We start from the raw sequence: 17,546 nt of genomic DNA on the forward strand, positions 1-17,546 counted from the left end.
GAACCGTTGGAAAGGGGGCGGGACATTGTTTCTGCGCAGCTTCCGGGTTGTGGAGCTCTGTATAGTTCCAAACAACCCATAGAGCCCCATTCATTTCCACTACTTATCCAGCATTTTTAGCTGTATGTTGCTTTGTTTTAAAACAATTATGAATTTAATGTCATTAATATACTTAATACTGTTATTGTTTAGCATTTGCTCAGCACTAAATGTTACATGTTTATCTTAATTAATAGGTATAACTGAATTTAGCTTATTCAGTTTAGCTTAATTAATGACACACGAGTCTTTTCACCTAAAATGAGTTGATTAATCAAGAGTCTTGTTACAGAAATGATAATAAAATATTAGAACCACAATAAATCATTATACTTTTACTTTCATACTTCAGTACATTTGAAGGTAAATTTAGTTTAGTACTTTAGTGGAGGTAAAGAGTATTTTTACTTTTACTACTACTTTTACTGGAGTAATATGTTACCTTGGATATCTCTACTTTAACTCAACTGCATGGTTTGTGTACCTTGTCCACCACTTACATTAGACAAAATGAACTAGTGCATATTCATAATGAATTCATTAATGTATTACATGTAGGAATCAATTATTAATCACTCATGAAATAAGAGATGAATGAATGCTTTTTCATGTACCTTAAAGGTACGGTAGTGTGTTTATCAATCTGTTCCTTCAGTGCAGGTAAACCTTATGAATCCAGCCACATGGTTTAGTGACATGAGTGTTTAGCCAAAATGATTATTATTATGAATCCTCAGGAAAGTGAAGGGAGATTAGTTTATGTAAAAAACAAAACATAAAAAAACTTTAATCTCTGTACTGTATATTGTCTCTACTACTTAATGATATCGCATTATGTAATGTATGCTAATATAATGTACTGTGTGTTAACAAGAACGACCTATTAACAAGTCATTATAAACATCAAGCTTCCACTTTATATACCAAATTGACATTAAAGCAGATGCAGTAAATGTAAACGCAGTTGAAAATACCCAGAAATTGTACAAATGTTTATTATTTGCCGTTTAATATTTCATTTACTGCTGCCTGTCCCATATGAGAACATGACAGCGCCGGGTTTGTTTGGAACTATCGGAGGGTTACATGAACCACGTGACCGCGTGGCGGCGAGATCAAGGAGTGTCGCAACTCTCTCTATCTACGGCTCTGAGTTGAATGTAAAGACTAATTATAAGAATTTAATTAAAATCAAAGCTTTGATCTTGCGCAACGTTGATGCATGAGAACCAGCGTGCACGCACTTCACGCGTGCTCGTATAGTAGGCGTGGCCAGGCTGGGCGTTCTGATCTCTGATTGGCCGGCTGGTCGCGTCTGTAGTCAAAAGCCTGTAGTGGTCCAGATCCCCGCCCTATAAAACCGCTCCAACGTTTTTCAGCTCGCAATGTGACCGAAAGTAGTCCGTACGTGCCTCTGTGCACATCCGCGGCCCGTGTCAATGGCCTGGTAGAGAGAGGTCAGGCGAGGCGAGTGTATCTCGGTGGGAAGCGGGGTGCAGATTCGGAACAGGAGGGAGAAAATGCGGCGCAGGGTGACGGGCAGGGTGATGGAACTGCTAATGCTCGGCCGCGGCGGAGCGACCAGGATGACCGGCCTTCTGCTCCTGCCGTCATCCGCGAAAACATCCGGCCTGCTGTCGGCTGTGGAGAACGGCGTGCAGCGGAGGTTTCGCTCCACGTCCTCCATGTCAACCTACTCCGAACTGGCCAGGGAGAGGTCAAAAACCGTTACCTCGTTTTATAACCAGTCGGCCATCGATATCTCCGCGGAGAAGGTAGATCATGTTCAGCGTCGCTGCTCGGGCGCTTCGGTGTTTGTTTATCTGTATCAGTACCAGCTAGCACCAACGCTATCCAACAACAAAGGTCATCGGCTCTGTCCATAACCGCGTACCGTAATGCGTTTAATACTAACTTAACATGTGTGTGGTATGATGTTTACCATATTTTTACTTTATATTACACAGTATGTCATTACAAACAATATTAGTAGCGTATTAGTGTATTCTGAGAACGCTTGTGTGCTGTTTAGTGATTTTCTGAACAAACAAAGGCTGATATTTTAAAAAGAAAATTACAGCCAATCACGATTTAGATTTTAATGATTGACAGTAAATTTAGCCAATCACAGATTAGACTGACAAGGGCCGCGTTCCAAACCGCATACAAATATAGTACGAATATAAACATTGTCTTGAAAGGCAGAGCTTTCATTGTTTATCAAAGTATCAGAACATTAGTGTATTCTTAGCTAATTAGGTAATAAATATGTCAAATATAAAATCTAAACTTATGTATAATTATAGTTTTGGGCTTGTTTGACGTTTTTTTAAACGTTTTAAGTCATAACTGTTGTGGTATTTTGATACATAATGCTAATTTAGGCTGTTTATATATTTGAGAAATTAGTAAGTAGTCGCAGTTTAGTTAACCTAGTGGTTAAGGTACTGGACTAGTAAACAGAAGGTTGCTGGTTCAAACCCCACCACTGCCAGGTTGCCACTGTTGGGCCCTTGAGCAAGGCCCTTAACCCTCAATTGCTTAGACAGTATACTGTCACAGTACTGTAAGTCGCATATCTGTGGGTAGCACCGTCGCCTCACAGCAAGAAGGTCCTGGGTTCGATCCCCAGGCGGGCGGTCCGGGTCCTTTCTGTGTGGAGTTTGCGTGTTCTCCCTGAGTCGGCGTGGGTTTCCTCCGGGTGCTCCGGTTTCCTCCCACAGTCCAAAAACATGCAGCCAGATTAATTGGAGACACTGAATTGCCATATAGGTGAATGTGTGTGTGTGTGTGTCTGCCCTGCGATGGACTGGTAGACTTTATTAGAAATCCTAATAAATAAACAAACTGCTCCGCATGCTTTGTGGTCATTTTCTTCAGTAGAATGACCACAATTGCTTACAGGATTTTAATTTAGTCAGCTTGCCGTCACGACTGTGTCTACACAGGTCAAAGTAAGGCCATCAGTCATAAGCTGATTCATGGGATGAGTCATTGGATGGATTCCAAATCACTCCCTACTGTATAAATCACTGAATGTTTATTCTATTGAATCCCTAATTGTTTTCACACTTGGTTTAAAATGCAGTGTAATAATAATAGGAAGAAGCTGTTTGAAGCTTAAGGGTATATATTACTGAGTGCCTGGCCTGGTTGGTAGCTCCTTTGAGACTCTGATCTTGAGCTGGAGTCTTGATAGTGATAGTCTAGACTCAAGCGTATTCTTATGCGTCTGCTCTGCAAGGTGTAAAGCCTTTTATAGATCTTCTTTTAACTATATTGGACTCGTTTAGCTTTTATTTTTTGGGCGCGTCCAATTGCCCGATTGCGTCACGCTTCCTCTCCACCAATGCCGATCCCCGCTCTGATCGAATGAGAACGAAGCTAACCCACGCCCCCTCCGACACGTGGGCAGCATGCCGTATGCATCTTATCACCTGCACTTTGACGAGTGCAGTGCAGTGCAGCTCAGCATCGTGTACGGAGAGACACACCCTGAGAGCACTCTGTTCTCATCTCTGTGCAGACGCCATCAATCAGCCAGCAGAGGTCGTGATTGCAACAGTCATGGGAGAGAGAGACCCTATCCGGCTTAGGCCCGCCCATATCTGAACAACAGGCCAATCGTTGTTCATGTGGCCGCTCGGCCTTAGCCGGTAGGCAGAGCTGAGGTTCGATACGATGTATTCGAGATCCCAGCTCTGGTTCCAGCGTGTGTTTTTACCGCTGCGCCACCTGAGCGGCATTTAGCTTTTATTTTAATTGTATTATAGATTATGCATCAGACAAGATGGTTTATACGATCACTGATATATTAAATGACATTTGTTTCCTCTCAGCCTTCCGTCAGACTTACACCTGGGACGTTACTCTATGCAGGAAAGTCTCCGGATGGAAACCACATACTGGTAAATGCAAACACGCCATATTTACAGGCTCATAAACGTTGGTAGTTTTAATGCTAATATTGACATTTTCGATTGTGTTCGCAGAGCAGCGCTCGGTACCTACATAAAGAACTGCCGGTGCGTATCGCTCATCGCATCAAGGGCTTCCGAAGCCTGCCTTTTATCATCGGGTGCAACCCAACCATCCTGCAAGTGGTGAGTCTTTTTTTTTTATAGCTCGTACAGGATATACACCGATCAGCCATAACATTAAAACCACCTCCTTGTTTCTACACTCACTGTCCATGTTATCAGCTCCACTTACCATATAGATGCACTTTGTAGTTCTACAATTACTGACTGTAGTCTATCTGTTTCCCTGCATGCTTTGTTAGCCCCATTCATGCTGTTTTTCAATGGTCAGGACCACCACAGAGCAGGTATTATTTAGGTGGTGGATCATTCTCAGCACTGCACTGACACTGACATGGTGGTGGTGTGTTAAACACCTCACCGTCACTGCTGGACTGAGAATAGTCCACCAACCAAAAACACCCAGCCGACAGCGCCCCGTGGGCAGCGTCCCGCGACCACTGATGAAGGTCTAGAAGATGACCGACTCAAACAGCAGCAACAGACGAGCGATCGTCTCCGACTTTACATCTACAAGGTGGACCGACTAGGTCGGAGTGTCTAATAGAGTGGACAGTGAGTGGACACGGTATTTAAAAACTCCAGCAGCGCTGCTGTGTCTGATCCACTCGTACCAGCACAACACGCACTAACACACCACCACCATGTCAGTGTCAGTGCAGTGCCGAGAATGATCCACCACCTAAATAATACCTGCTCTTTGGGGGTCCTGACCATTAAAGAACAGCATGAAAGCAGGTAAAAAAGTATGTAGAGAAACAGATGGACTACAGTCAGTAATTGTAGAACTATAAAGTGCTCCTATATGGTAAGTGGAGCTGATAAAATGGACAGTGAGTGTAGAAACAAGGAGGTGGTTTTAATGTTATGGCTGATCGGTGTATGCTGGTAAACAATGTACTCATAATTCTGATCAGCAGTTCATGTTGGTAAAACTCTTGTTCAGTTACAGTAACAGTCAGAACTTTTTGTAGGAGGTTACAGATCAGACTCCTCCCTGAATTCGGGTTGTTTTCTTGTGGCTTTCTTGTCGATGAACTTTCCCCTACATTCCTCCTGCACTGTGTGTGACACTTGAGAAAAATGGAGTGGAGGCCAGTGTTTAATCATGTGCTTCGCTCTTTTGTTCTCTGTAGTATCCTCCAAATCTCACTGAACACTCTGTTGATTTGGAACTCACATGCAGGTTAGGGTGACCTGATAAAGTACAGCTGCTTTATCCTGGTCAGTGTTGTGGCGGGCCAGGTTAAAGAAACACTGGACTCAAGGCTGGAACACATCTGTATAGATGCCTGGCCGGCCAATAGAACAATAGCCGATGGTGGACAAGCATATCGCCTGAGCGCCAGCTTAAGTTGATTAAAGTTTCTACACACATTGTCCATTTTATCGACTTTACTTACCACTTTGTAGATCTACAATTACTGACTGGAGTCCATCTGTTTCTCTGCATGCTTTGTTACCTCCCTTCCATGCTGTTCTTCAATGGTCAGGACCACCACAGAGCCGGTATTATTTAGGTGGTGGATCATTCTCAGCACTGCACTGACACTGACATGGTGGTGGTGTGTTAGTGTGTGTTGTGCTGGTACCGTGTCCACTCACTGTCCACTCTTATTAGACACTCCTACCTAGTCGGTCCACCTTGTAGATGTAAAGTCGGAGACGATCGCTCATCTATTGCTGCTGTTTGAGTCGGTCATCTTCTAGACCTTCATCAGTGGTCACGGGGCGCTGTTGGCTGGATGTTTTTGGTTGGTGGACTATTCTCAGTCCAGCAGTGACAGTGAGGTGTTTTAAAACTCCAGCAGAGCTGCTGTGTCTGATCCACTCATGAGAATGATCCACCACCTAAATAATACCTGCTCTGTGATGGTCCTATGGGGGTCCTGACCACTGAAGAACAGCATGAAAGGAGGCTAACAAAGCATGCAGAGAAATAGATGGACTACAGTCAGTAATTGTAGAACTACAAAGTGCTCCTATATGGTAAGTGGAGCTGATAAAATAGGTTTTAATGTTATTGCTGATCAGCGTATACGGTGTACTACAGGACTTGCTGTCTCTATTATTCCTGGTCCTTCGTTGTATGTTCGTTCCTAGAAATCCTATGGAATGCCGAACATGTGTGTAGGCGTGGAACTGTGCCATCTGGATCTAACCCCTGTCTTGTTTTTCCACTCCTGCAGCACGAGCTTTATATCCGCGCCTATCACATGCTGAGCGACTTTCCAGCGGTGAGTATGCGGCTCGGTTAGCCATTAACGCAAACGACGGAACAATCCTGTCTGCATTCATTTAAACACATGCTGGAAAGGTCAGGTCAAGTTCACAGGCCTGCTTTTAGATGGTTCAGGAACACAGCGTGTCTTACAGGCACTGGAACCGGAGAGGGTGTGGGTGTACTGGAGGGACTACGCAGAACCTAATCCACTGGTGTCGCTGTTCTATGCTTTTGCTCATGGGTGCTTTTCAGTGTAATGAAAAGTAATGAAAACCACACACACGCCCCTTTTCCCAAAAACATCTGCTCTATCCTGGTCAGGGTCACGCTCACAGGTCACGTTTTCCAGTAAACATTGAGCAGCCCAACCCCTCCCCTTTTTCAGACATAGCCAGTCATGTTGGTGTAGATGCCTGGCAGGTTGACAGCACAGCCGAGCACATTCAATTCAACATGTGTACTACGTGTGACCACAATCGGTACCATAATAAACAAAATTTGAATCGTCCTTCAGATTAAAGACCAGGAGACAGAGGCTCGTTACAGCAAGCTAGTCCAACAGCTCCTCGACGACCACAAAGATGTAGTCACCATGCTCGCAGAAGGATTCAGGGAATGTCGCAAACACATCCAGGTAACAAGTACAACCTTAGTTTCGATTCAGCTATATCGTGCGTGTGTTACCTGTATACAATAGATCAAACGGTCAGAAGGATCATGTGCATTCTTGTTGATCCACGTGTGCTTTTCAGGATGAAATGCTGGTTCGTAATTTCCTGGACACAACGCTGACGTCTCGTCTGGGCATTCGCATGTTGGCCACGCACCACTTGGCTCTGCACGAGGAGAACGTACGTGTCTCATTGGACTTTTAGTTTCACTTCATGTATCTAAAAACGGTCAAGTGTGGCCGTTAAGTCTTGCACACTATGGGATTCTTGACTGTTGTGTGGGTGTGTTTGTGGGTGGCTGGTTACAGCAGTTGCACCGTGGGTATATTGGTTTGACGAGCTCGTTTTAGGACCCTCAACCTAATTCCATATTGTTTGTTTTTTGAGGCGACGCCCTTCCAGTTCCAGAACTTTGTTTACTTGTTAGGCCTTAATGTACAGGACATGTTGGTCAGATCAAGAATGCCTTCATTCGATCATTGTCTGTTTTGCCACCGGTTTATCAGGGTCACGGTTGGTCTGATTCACTGGGCGAAAGGCAGGAAACACCCCAGACAGGTCACCAGTCCATCCATCACAGGACGCACACACATGTACACACACACTCACACTTTGGGCCAGGAAATCAAATCATTCTCGGCACTGCACTGACACTGACATGGTGGTGGTGTGTTAGTGCGTGTTGTGCTGGTATGAGTGGATCAGACACAGCAGCGCTGCTGGAGTTTTTAAACACCGTGTCCACTCACTGTCCACTCTATTAGACACTCCTACCTACTCGGTCCACCTTGTAGATGTAAAGTCGGAGACGGTCGCTCATCTATTGCTGCTGTTTGAGTCGGTCTTCTTTGAGACCTTCATCAGTGGTCACACAGGACGCTGCCCATGGGGCGCTGTTGGCTGGATGTTTTTGGTTGGTGGACTATTCTCAGTCCAGCAGTGACACTGAGGTGTTTAAAACTCCAGCAGCATTGCTGTGTCTGATCCACTCGTACCAGCACAACACACACTAACGCACAACCACCATGTCAGTGTCAGTGCAGTGCTGAGAATGAGCCACTACCTAAATAATACCTGCTCTGTGGGGGTCCTGACCATTAAAGAACAGCATGAAAGGGGGGTAACAAAGCATGCAGACAAACAGATGGACTACAGTCAGTAATTGTAGAACTACAAAGTGCTTCTATATGGTAAGTGGAGCTGATAAAATGGACAGCGAGTGTAGAAACAAGGAGGTGGTTTTAATGTCATGGCTGATCAGTGTATAATAAATTAATATTAAGATTCTCTGTTTGTCTCTTTCAGTCGGACTACGTGGGCATCGTCTGTAGGCGTCTGTCTCCTAAAAAGATCATTGAGAAATGGGTGGACTTTGCAAGGTATGTTTTTTTTTATCTCCATTCACTACCTCCCTCTCTGCCCTTCCCCATATCTACAGCAACCATGTGACTGTTTGCTACCTTCCACTGCCCGTATGTTGATCTTCTGATACGGTTTGTTTTGATCTCTCACTCAACGGTTCGGAAAACTGACCTGTTTTTTTCTCTCAAACGTTTCACGGTCCATTTACAGTTAATCTCACTATTGCGCAAGATGACTTGCATAAGTGTTTGCTCGGCTTTGCATCTGGCAAAAACATAGTCTGAGAATATTGTTTGTTTTAGCTCGATGTGGTGGCCACTTTTGTGTCGGTGCTACGAACAGAGATCACATCTGTAAACATCAGCGCAGGGAGCACAGAGCTCAGGTATATGGCATATGGAATTGTTACACATGATCAGCAGTTTCTGCACTTTCGTTTTCATTTGACCCGGTCACACAGTTCGGGATCTAGACACGTGCCTGGAAAAACCAACGTAGCGCCTCGGTAGCTCGGACGTCCTCGGTGCTGGAACTGTACTGTACTGGGGGAATGGAATCTTCTTATAGATCGTTCAACAAGCAGTGGTCTGATGGTGGAAGTGGACGGCGTTCTCTTAGGCATTGGAACAAAGTCCGTGGGTATTCAATCATGTTGAGATCTGGTGACCTTTGCAAAGGTCAAAGCATACGTGTTACATGCTTGGCAAAAATATTATAACATTTAGTGCGATGTACATGTGATGAGGCACCAGCGTAACCACACTGAAGGCAGTGTTATGACTGTCTGTCTGATCATGGTATGGATTCCAGTATCAGAGGCTAGTCTGCTACAAGTGACACCAGACCATTGGAGAAAGCTGACCCATATGTGCAGCCAACCATCACAAAGCAATGTGACATGACATTTGTAGATAAGGACCTAGTCGAGACAGAACAGACCACCCGACAGGGTAAAAGTCATCCATCAATCAATCAGGAGATAAGCATTAGAGATTAAGCTGCCCAGTGACCGTTCTCTTGGTGTACTCCACTGTAAAGTGTGACTGAAATGAGTTACTTGAAGGTGAAATCGAGGTCATCAGAGCTTCTCGGCATTCAAGCGGGGGAAAACAATTCCAAACATTTTCACGTCCAAACTTGATAAACTGGCAGTTTCTAGCCTGGCAAGTTCCGCCGACTTTCGTCACAGATTCGATGCCTCGATGTATTTTGACATGAACTTGGTGAACTTCTGCTCGATTACCCGTATGTACGTGCACACACTTGGCCACAGTGTGGCTCAGGCGGTCGGGCGTCCACACGCATTGCTATGTCTTGGGTGGCATCGGCACCCCTGATGATGCAATCCTGGCATCCACTGTGTGTTACTTCAGGTGTCCAGTGATTCTGGAGAATCCAGTCCAAGCTCATTAACTCGTACTCGCAGACGAGGCTCCGATACTAAACATCCGATACCGTGTGCCTAGTGCACGTTGCTGCGTCATGCACGGTTCACAGTACACGATTTCCGCTCGGCGGCTGGTCGGCGCTAGATTTGCCGGCTCGGGAGCAACTCGGCGTTCGCTCGGCGATCAAAACTCGGCTCTCGATCGCTAAGTGTGAACTACCCAACAACTCGATCCGACCGGCTCGCCGAGCGCTCGGCGGCCGGATCGAGTTTTCTAGCACGTCAGATATCTGATCCGAGATGTGCGACTGGGAATGAGTGACATGTCGAACAGCCAATGAGAACGCAGGATACGGTGTGAGGGGAAACGCAGGAGAGGAGTGTAAACAGGTGGGACAGGGGGATAATATAGTTTATATCAGAATACATCAGCACACACACACGTTTTACAGTATTTCTGACCTGATCGTTCTCAACAAAACACCAACGTTGCAAAAATATTTATTAACCTCCAACTCACTACAGAACGATCCATGCTATCCATGTTGCCAAATCCACTCGGATTCATTTATTTTCCCTCCTTGATTTCATCACATCAGCGCACAAACACTTTGATCACTCGCTACTTGTTGACGTGCATTTTTGGACGTGGTATCATTAAACTTCTCGTCACTTCTCACGTGTGTGTTTATTTAAAAAACGGTATTCTAAATAGGTATCGGTATCGGCAAGTACAAAAATGCATGCACTTGTACTTGTACTTGTATTCGGTTGGGAAAAAATGGTATCGATGCATCCCTAGTCCATAGCAACTCTGACCAGGATAAATGAAGTGAAGAGAAGAAAAATATTCATCACCACAAATGGATGCAGTTCTTTGAAAGGACGGCAATCCCATTGGGCGGTCATGTCTGTTTGTAGACGACCAACTCCGACTGGTCGATAGCACCTGGGATTAAAACCTGGATCCCAGCAGTAGTGATCCAGCATAAATGACCATCGTGCCACTCTAACAGTTATGTAAATATTATATTTATGATGAAACTATGCTCATGTTGCTTATGTGATTCATTCTAGATATTAAGGTAAACGTAGCACCTTGCTTGGTGCCTCATGGGACGTTTGGTGCATTTAGAAATGCTTTTATGTATCTTATAAAATCTGTTAATGGACAGAATCAAATGGTTTATTATATTAACGTTTATTTAACACTTATTACAAAAGTAAAGCTATACCCCAAACCCTCCCCTTGTCTGTGCTTGTATGTTTTAATGCCCCTTTCTTACCTGTGCAGGCGACTCTGCGAGCACCAGTATGGAAGTTCTCCCCGCGTCCGCATCAACGGTCACGTGGCTGCCCGTTTTCCGTTCATCCCCCTGCCTCTGGATTACATCCTGCCCGAGCTCCTAAAGAACGCAATGAGGTAAGACGTCTTACAGACGGTGACCACTTGCAAGAGATCATCTTAATGATGAGAGCATGTTGTGCAGTACATTGAGGCTTCAACTGTATCAGGCTTCTAGGGGCAGGGCTGAAGTCATACAACTCTAGAAATGAGCTCTTCATCATCGAAAAGCAAAGAATGATGAAGGATTGGACTGTAGATGACTGGAGTAAGCTCCTCTTCTTGGATGAATCTAGTTTTCTGCTTGGCCCAACTCTTGTCTAATGGTTAGACTGAGACCTGGCGAGTGGCTGTAAAATTTGGCAGGGGATTGGTTATGATCTGAGGGTGCTTCAGCCAGAATGAAGGAGATAAGCATTAGAAATTAAGCTGGCCAGTGACTGTTCTCTTGGTGTACTCCACTGTAAATGAGTCAGCAATCAAGGTTATGTTGGAATATACTGTTGGTACATGGTACATCATCATTTATCTTCTCATCCCAGTTTGATCGTAGTCGTTATGGTGCTGTTGTGTGTGGGGAGAGTCATTTGTCCCCTTTAGGGAACAGCGTGTCCTAGGAAATTTGCCTCAGCCCGGGAGTCCCCCGACTCATGTTTACCTGTTTAAATGAGTGAATGGTTAAAAATCTGAGCCTGACCTCACAGACGCTCTTTAGACTGCATGGACACGATATCAGGGTGCTGGTAAATGACCCCGGCCCACAATGCTGGCATCCAGGCCAGTTTGGCGTCTACATACGGACATGATTAGCTATTTTTGGAGGTGGGAGAGTTACTGCATGGAGTCAGGTGGTTCAGAGGACGACGGACCCACAGCAACCCTGTCCAGGAGAAATCGAGAACATTGGAAGCTTTTGAGTGCATAAACATGAGCATTGTATTGGAATGTCCAACAAGCTCATTTACACCGATCAGCCATAGCATTAAAACCACCTCCTTGTTTCTACACTCAGTCCATTTTATCAGCTCCACTTACCATATAGAAGCACTTTGTAGTTCTACAATTACTGACTGTAGTCCATATGTTTCTGTACATACTTTTTTAGCCCGCTTTCATCCTGTTCTTTAATGGTCAGGACCCCCACAGGACCACCACAGAGCCGGTATTATTTTTCTCAGTCCAGCAGTGACGGTGAAGTGTTTAAAAACTCCATCAGCGCTGCAGCACAACACACACTAACACACCACCACCATGTCAGTGTCACTGCAGTGCCAAGAATGATCCACCACCCAAATAATACCTGCTCTGTGGAGGTCCTGTGGGGGTCCTGACCATTCAAGAACAGGGTGAAAGCAGGTTAAAAACTATGTAGAGGAACAGATGGACTACAGTCAGTAATTGTAGAACTACAAAGTGCTTCTATATGGTAAGTGGAGCTGATAAAATGGACAGTGAGTGTAGAAAAAAGGAGGTGGTCGTAATGTTCTGGCTGATCAGTGTATTATTTATATATTATTTTAAAAGCTGCAGTGTTTGATCTCAGAGTTAAAACCAGCCAAACTCTGTGCATTTGAAGGACTAGAATTAATCTCTAGGTAAGGGGTGAAGTATTTGCCGTGTTATTCAGACTGGATACAAATACAACAAATTAAATGTCATTTAGCTTTAGAATTTGTCTTTTATGTAATTGGATACGTTGTTGGATGACAAAGCAGTGTACGCTTATATGCTTATACATGTCACCTTTACCGGATTTCTGATTATTCTATCTGTCTAGACTCACATGTCTAGACGTTAGACCTTTAGCACACCCATTGTATGCTGCTAATGCCAAACTTTGCAGAGGGTCGTTGTGTTCCTCAATGAGAAACTAATAGACCTGAATTAACCCAGGTGTTTGTTACGGGTTTGACTAAAGTACAGACAGATGTTTGCATAATGCTCGGCGCAATGCTTTTGCATGTGTGGGTTTTTTTGGGTTTTTTTTATTACTCAGCCAATGAGTATCACTCTTGTGTTCACACTGTAGGTACAATGAACCTACACTATCAAAACACTATCAAAATCCGAACAGCCAAACCGGAATTCATGCAATCAGAATATAATCAGTGATAGATAGAGCTTCTGGATTTTTATTATTATTTAAAAGATTTAGTGCCTGTAATTATACCTACCACTGATAAACAGATTGTTATTTTTGTAAAAGATCAATTCTCAGGTGGTCACAGGCAACACTTTCATGCCTCTGTTTCTTTTGCCTAATTACATGTATTATTGTTTTATAGGGCCACTATGGAGAGCCATTTGGACACCCCGTACAACGTCCCTGATGTGGTGGTTACCATTGCCAACAACGATACTGACTTTGTCATCAGGTAAGTGTGTGTTTACGCAGACCTTGGTTTCAGAAAGGGTGAGGCAGTGTGGAAAACTGCTTTAATATTACCATATGACAATATTTGCATGCCGTGACGTGCACTGACGTGTCCACCTAACGACTAAGCGTCGGTCCTAATCCCGAATAAATAAGACGGTTGTGTGAGGATGGCCGGCCAGCATAAAATACTATGCCAAATGAAATGTGTGATCGAAAGGGTGCGGCTGAAACATTCAAGCTCAGTATCTTACAGTCAGTATAATGTACATGGTAAGTAATTTGCTGTGGTAGCACCTTAGGTAATAGAAATGCATCAGGCTGCTCTAGGGTTCGTCCACCTGAGCAAATGTACCGTTTCTCCCCGGCAACCTAAAAGCATATAGACAATTAAAGCGGTTATCTGAGCCTCTAAGTGCTCGTTTGTGGACAGAAGTGCAGGGCAGGATTCATGGTAAAAGAGTTCCATCAGCCTGATTGTTGGCCAGCGAACACACACAATGGGGATATTTGTTTGAACTTGGACCGGTCAGCACATTCGCTACTTAATGCTCTGTCGGACCGAAGCACTAATCAATGATGGCGGGGATCAACTTACGATCTTTATACAGAAATTTAAAAATTAATGTGTTAAATATGCAAATAAGCCTTAAACTCTTTTATTCGTCTGATTTCTTTATCTCAGGATTTCCGATCGTGGCGGAGGCATCCCCCACAGCATCACAGACAAAGTGATGGACTATCACTTCAGCACGGCCGAACAGAGCACGCAGGATCCGCGCATGAGCAACCTCTTCAACACCATGACCAACAGCGGCCCTCAGTCTGGCCCGATGCACGGGTGAGCGAGCATTTTACTCCCAGAGTCTCTCTCTGCCATATACAGTGTATCACAAAAGTGAGTACACCCCTCACATTTCTGCAAATATTTCATTATATCTTTTCATGGGACTACACTATAGACATGAAACTTGGATATAACTTAGAGTAGTCAGTGTACAGCTTGTATAGCAGTGTAGATTTACTGTCTTCTGAAAATAACTCAACACACAGCCATTAATGCCTAAATAGCTGGCAACATAAGTGAGTACACCCCACAGTGAACATGTCCAAATTGTGCCCAAATGTGTCGTTGTCCCTCCCTGGTGTCATGTGTCAAGGTCCCAGGTGTAAATGGGGAGCAGGGCTGTTAAATTTGATGTTTTGGGTACAATTCTCTCATACTGGCCACTGGATATTCAACATGGCACCTCATGGCAAAGAACTCTCTGAGGATGTGAGAAATAGAATTGTTGCTCTCCACAAAGATGGTCTGGGCTATAAGAAGATTGCTAACACCCTGAAACTGAGCTACAGCATGGTGGCCAAGGTCATACAGCGGTTTTCCAGGACAGGTTCCACTCGGAACAGGCTTCGCCAGGGTCGACCAAAGAAGTTGAGTCCACGTGTTCGGCGTCATATCCAGAGGTTGGCTTTAAAAAATAGACACATGAGTGCTGCCAGCATTGCTGCAGAGGTTGAAGACGTGGGAGGTCAGCCTGTCAGTGCTCAGACCATACGCCGCACACTGCATCAACTCGGTCTGCAGGGTCGTCATCCCAGAAGGAAGCTGACGCACAAGAAAGCCCGCAAACAGTTTGCTGAAGACAAGCAGTCCAAGAACATGGATTACTGGAATGCCCTGTGGTCTGACGAGACCAAGATAAACTTGTTTGGCTCAGATGGTGTCCAGCATGTGTGGCGGCGCCCTGGTGAGAAGTACCAAGACAACTGTATCTTGCCTACAGTCAAGCATGGTGGTGGTAGCATCATGGTCTTGGGCTGCATGAGTGTTGCTGGCACTGGGGAGCTGCAGTTCATTGAGGGAAACATGAATTCCAACATGTACTGTGACATTCTGAAACAGAGCATGATCCCCTCCCTTCAAAAACTGGGCCTCATGGCAGTTTTCCAACAGGATAACGACCCCAAACACAACCTCCAAGATGACAACTGCCTTGCTGAGGAAGCTGAAGGTAAAGGTGATGGACTAAACCCAATTGAGCACCTGTGGCGCATCCTCAAGTGGAAGGTGAAGGAGTTCAAGGTGTCTAACATCCACCAGCTCCGTGATGTCATAATGGAGGAGTGGAAGAGGATTCCAGTAGCAACCTGTGCAGCTCTGGTGAATTCCATGCCCAGGAGGGTTAAGGCAGTGCTGGATAATAATGGTGGTCACACAAAATATTGACACTTTGGGCACAATTTGGACATGTTCACTGTGGGGTGTACTCACTTATGTTGCCAGCCATTTAGACATTAATGGCTGTGTGTTGAGTTATTTTCAGAAGACAGTAAATCTACACTGCTATACAAGTTGTACACTGACTACTCTAAGTTATATCCAAGTTTTATTTCTATAGTGTTGTCCCATGAAAAGATATAATAAAATATTTGCAGAAATGTGAGGGGTGTACTCACTTTTGTGATACACTGTATACATATACAGTGTACAGTACAGTGACATGTTTTCTTTGCATATCCCTGCTTGTTTGGAAGCTGGGGTCAGAGCGCAGGGTCAGATATCGTACCGGGCCCCTGGAGTCGAGCGGGTTAGGGTTCCGACAGTGGCTTCCGATTGATAGCCTGAAACTCTACTCACTAGGCTGCCACTGTCTCTGTTTATATAATGTTTAGTTATATATTAGGATTTTAATGTCATGTTTTACACACTGGTTGAATTAATGACGGTCATGGATAATTTTGTATCTCCAAGTCACCTCACTTGCACGTCTTTGGACTGTGAGTGGAAACCGGAGCTTCCGGAGGAAACCCACGCAAACACTGGGAGATCATGCAGACCTAGGAAACAAACGTTCTTGCTGCCTAATGTATCCGGGTAGGCTCCCGACCCACTGTTTTCTTTCCCCTCTGTATTGATCTCGAGTCAGAAATGAATGTAATCGAGTTATTTTCTGAACTTTGCCCCGTCTGCAGGTTTGGCTTCGGCCTCCCTACATCCCGAGCGTACGCCGAATACCTGGGTGGCTCCCTCTCCATCCAGTCCATGCAGGGCATCGGCACGGACGTTTACCTGCGCCTGCGCCACATCGACGGGAAAGGCGAGAGCTTCAGGGTGTGACGCGGTGGCACTGGCACTGGAATCGCCACGGACTCATCAGCCGGAGACCCGGAAGCTGTCGACGGTCCTTCGCTCCTTTCGTTTCATTTATCACGTTTTGCATTTTGTATTGCATGAAAGAGTCTGGAATGAACTCTGAGACGTTGCCGGTCTGACTGGACTCGTGTGTATCTGAGGTCACTGAAGGAGAAGATAGACGGTCTGCTCACGACTATGATCTCCTCTCTCGGTTCGCTTTAGGATAAAAACTGAACTTTTAAAGGGCTGAAAGCTCTTTTTGGAGGACTGACGCTGAGGGGGGAAGGTTTATGGTCGGTTATAAATGACCGTCCATACAGAGAAAGCCTGTGGATTGTAAAGCCTTATGGAAATGTTGATCAGCCTGCTTCTTGTTCTCTGCACCAGCCCAGTGTTTAACCATAATCTCTGTATGATTCACATATTGACAAATGACACAATGGTTCTTTATTATTTCTTTTTTGGCTTGTTTGTCATATAAAATTATAAAACATTTGAGAATAGTTTGACTCTCTTGTGTAGATCTGATTTGGTTTTGCTACATTCCAATAGCAAATAGTCACTATTACTGTACAATTAAAATAAATGACTAATAACTGTTCTTATGAAGGATATTTTGAGAAATGGGTTCTGCTTCAACAGGGTGCTGCTTGTATTGAAGGACAATATTGATTTCTGGCAGAGGTTTGCCCTCTGGTGATGAAACCTTAAACTACCACTCTCACCCAAGCTATTGGATAATTTGTTGTAATGCTGTATTCCGTGTTGAAGCTAACCAACATAAGCATTTTACCATAGTTTTTTTTGTTTTGGTGAACATATTCGGCCAAATTATCGTGCGAGATGTTCTGAATGATATACATGGGATCATTTTATTCACTTATTTGTTCTTGGTTTTGTTTTTTCTCCCATAGATGCCAATTTTGCATAGCTTCTTTAAGGGCATTAAAACCGTTTCAAATCTG

The 17,546-nt window shown here is 44.5% G+C and overlaps 1 protein-coding gene across 1 annotated transcript; it reads left to right on the forward strand.

Moving 5' to 3' along the window:
- Positions 1–1,412: 1,412 nt before the first annotated feature.
- On the forward strand, positions 1,413–17,546 carry bckdk (branched chain ketoacid dehydrogenase kinase). The gene is made up of 11 exons (XM_062988683.1): positions 1,413–1,814; positions 3,879–3,947; positions 4,032–4,142; positions 6,269–6,316; positions 6,818–6,937; positions 7,056–7,154; positions 8,280–8,353; positions 11,018–11,146; positions 13,354–13,443; positions 14,128–14,283; positions 16,419–17,546. Exons 1-11 carry the CDS (start codon positions 1,560–1,562, stop codon positions 16,561–16,563), a joined length of 1,296 nt encoding a protein of 431 aa, XP_062844753.1. The 5' UTR covers positions 1,413–1,559; the 3' UTR covers positions 16,564–17,546.

The sequence above is a fragment of the Trichomycterus rosablanca genome, chromosome 26 (assembly GCF_030014385.1).
Source record: "Trichomycterus rosablanca isolate fTriRos1 chromosome 26, fTriRos1.hap1, whole genome shotgun sequence".
Taxonomy (NCBI): Eukaryota; Metazoa; Chordata; class Actinopteri; order Siluriformes; family Trichomycteridae; genus Trichomycterus; species Trichomycterus rosablanca.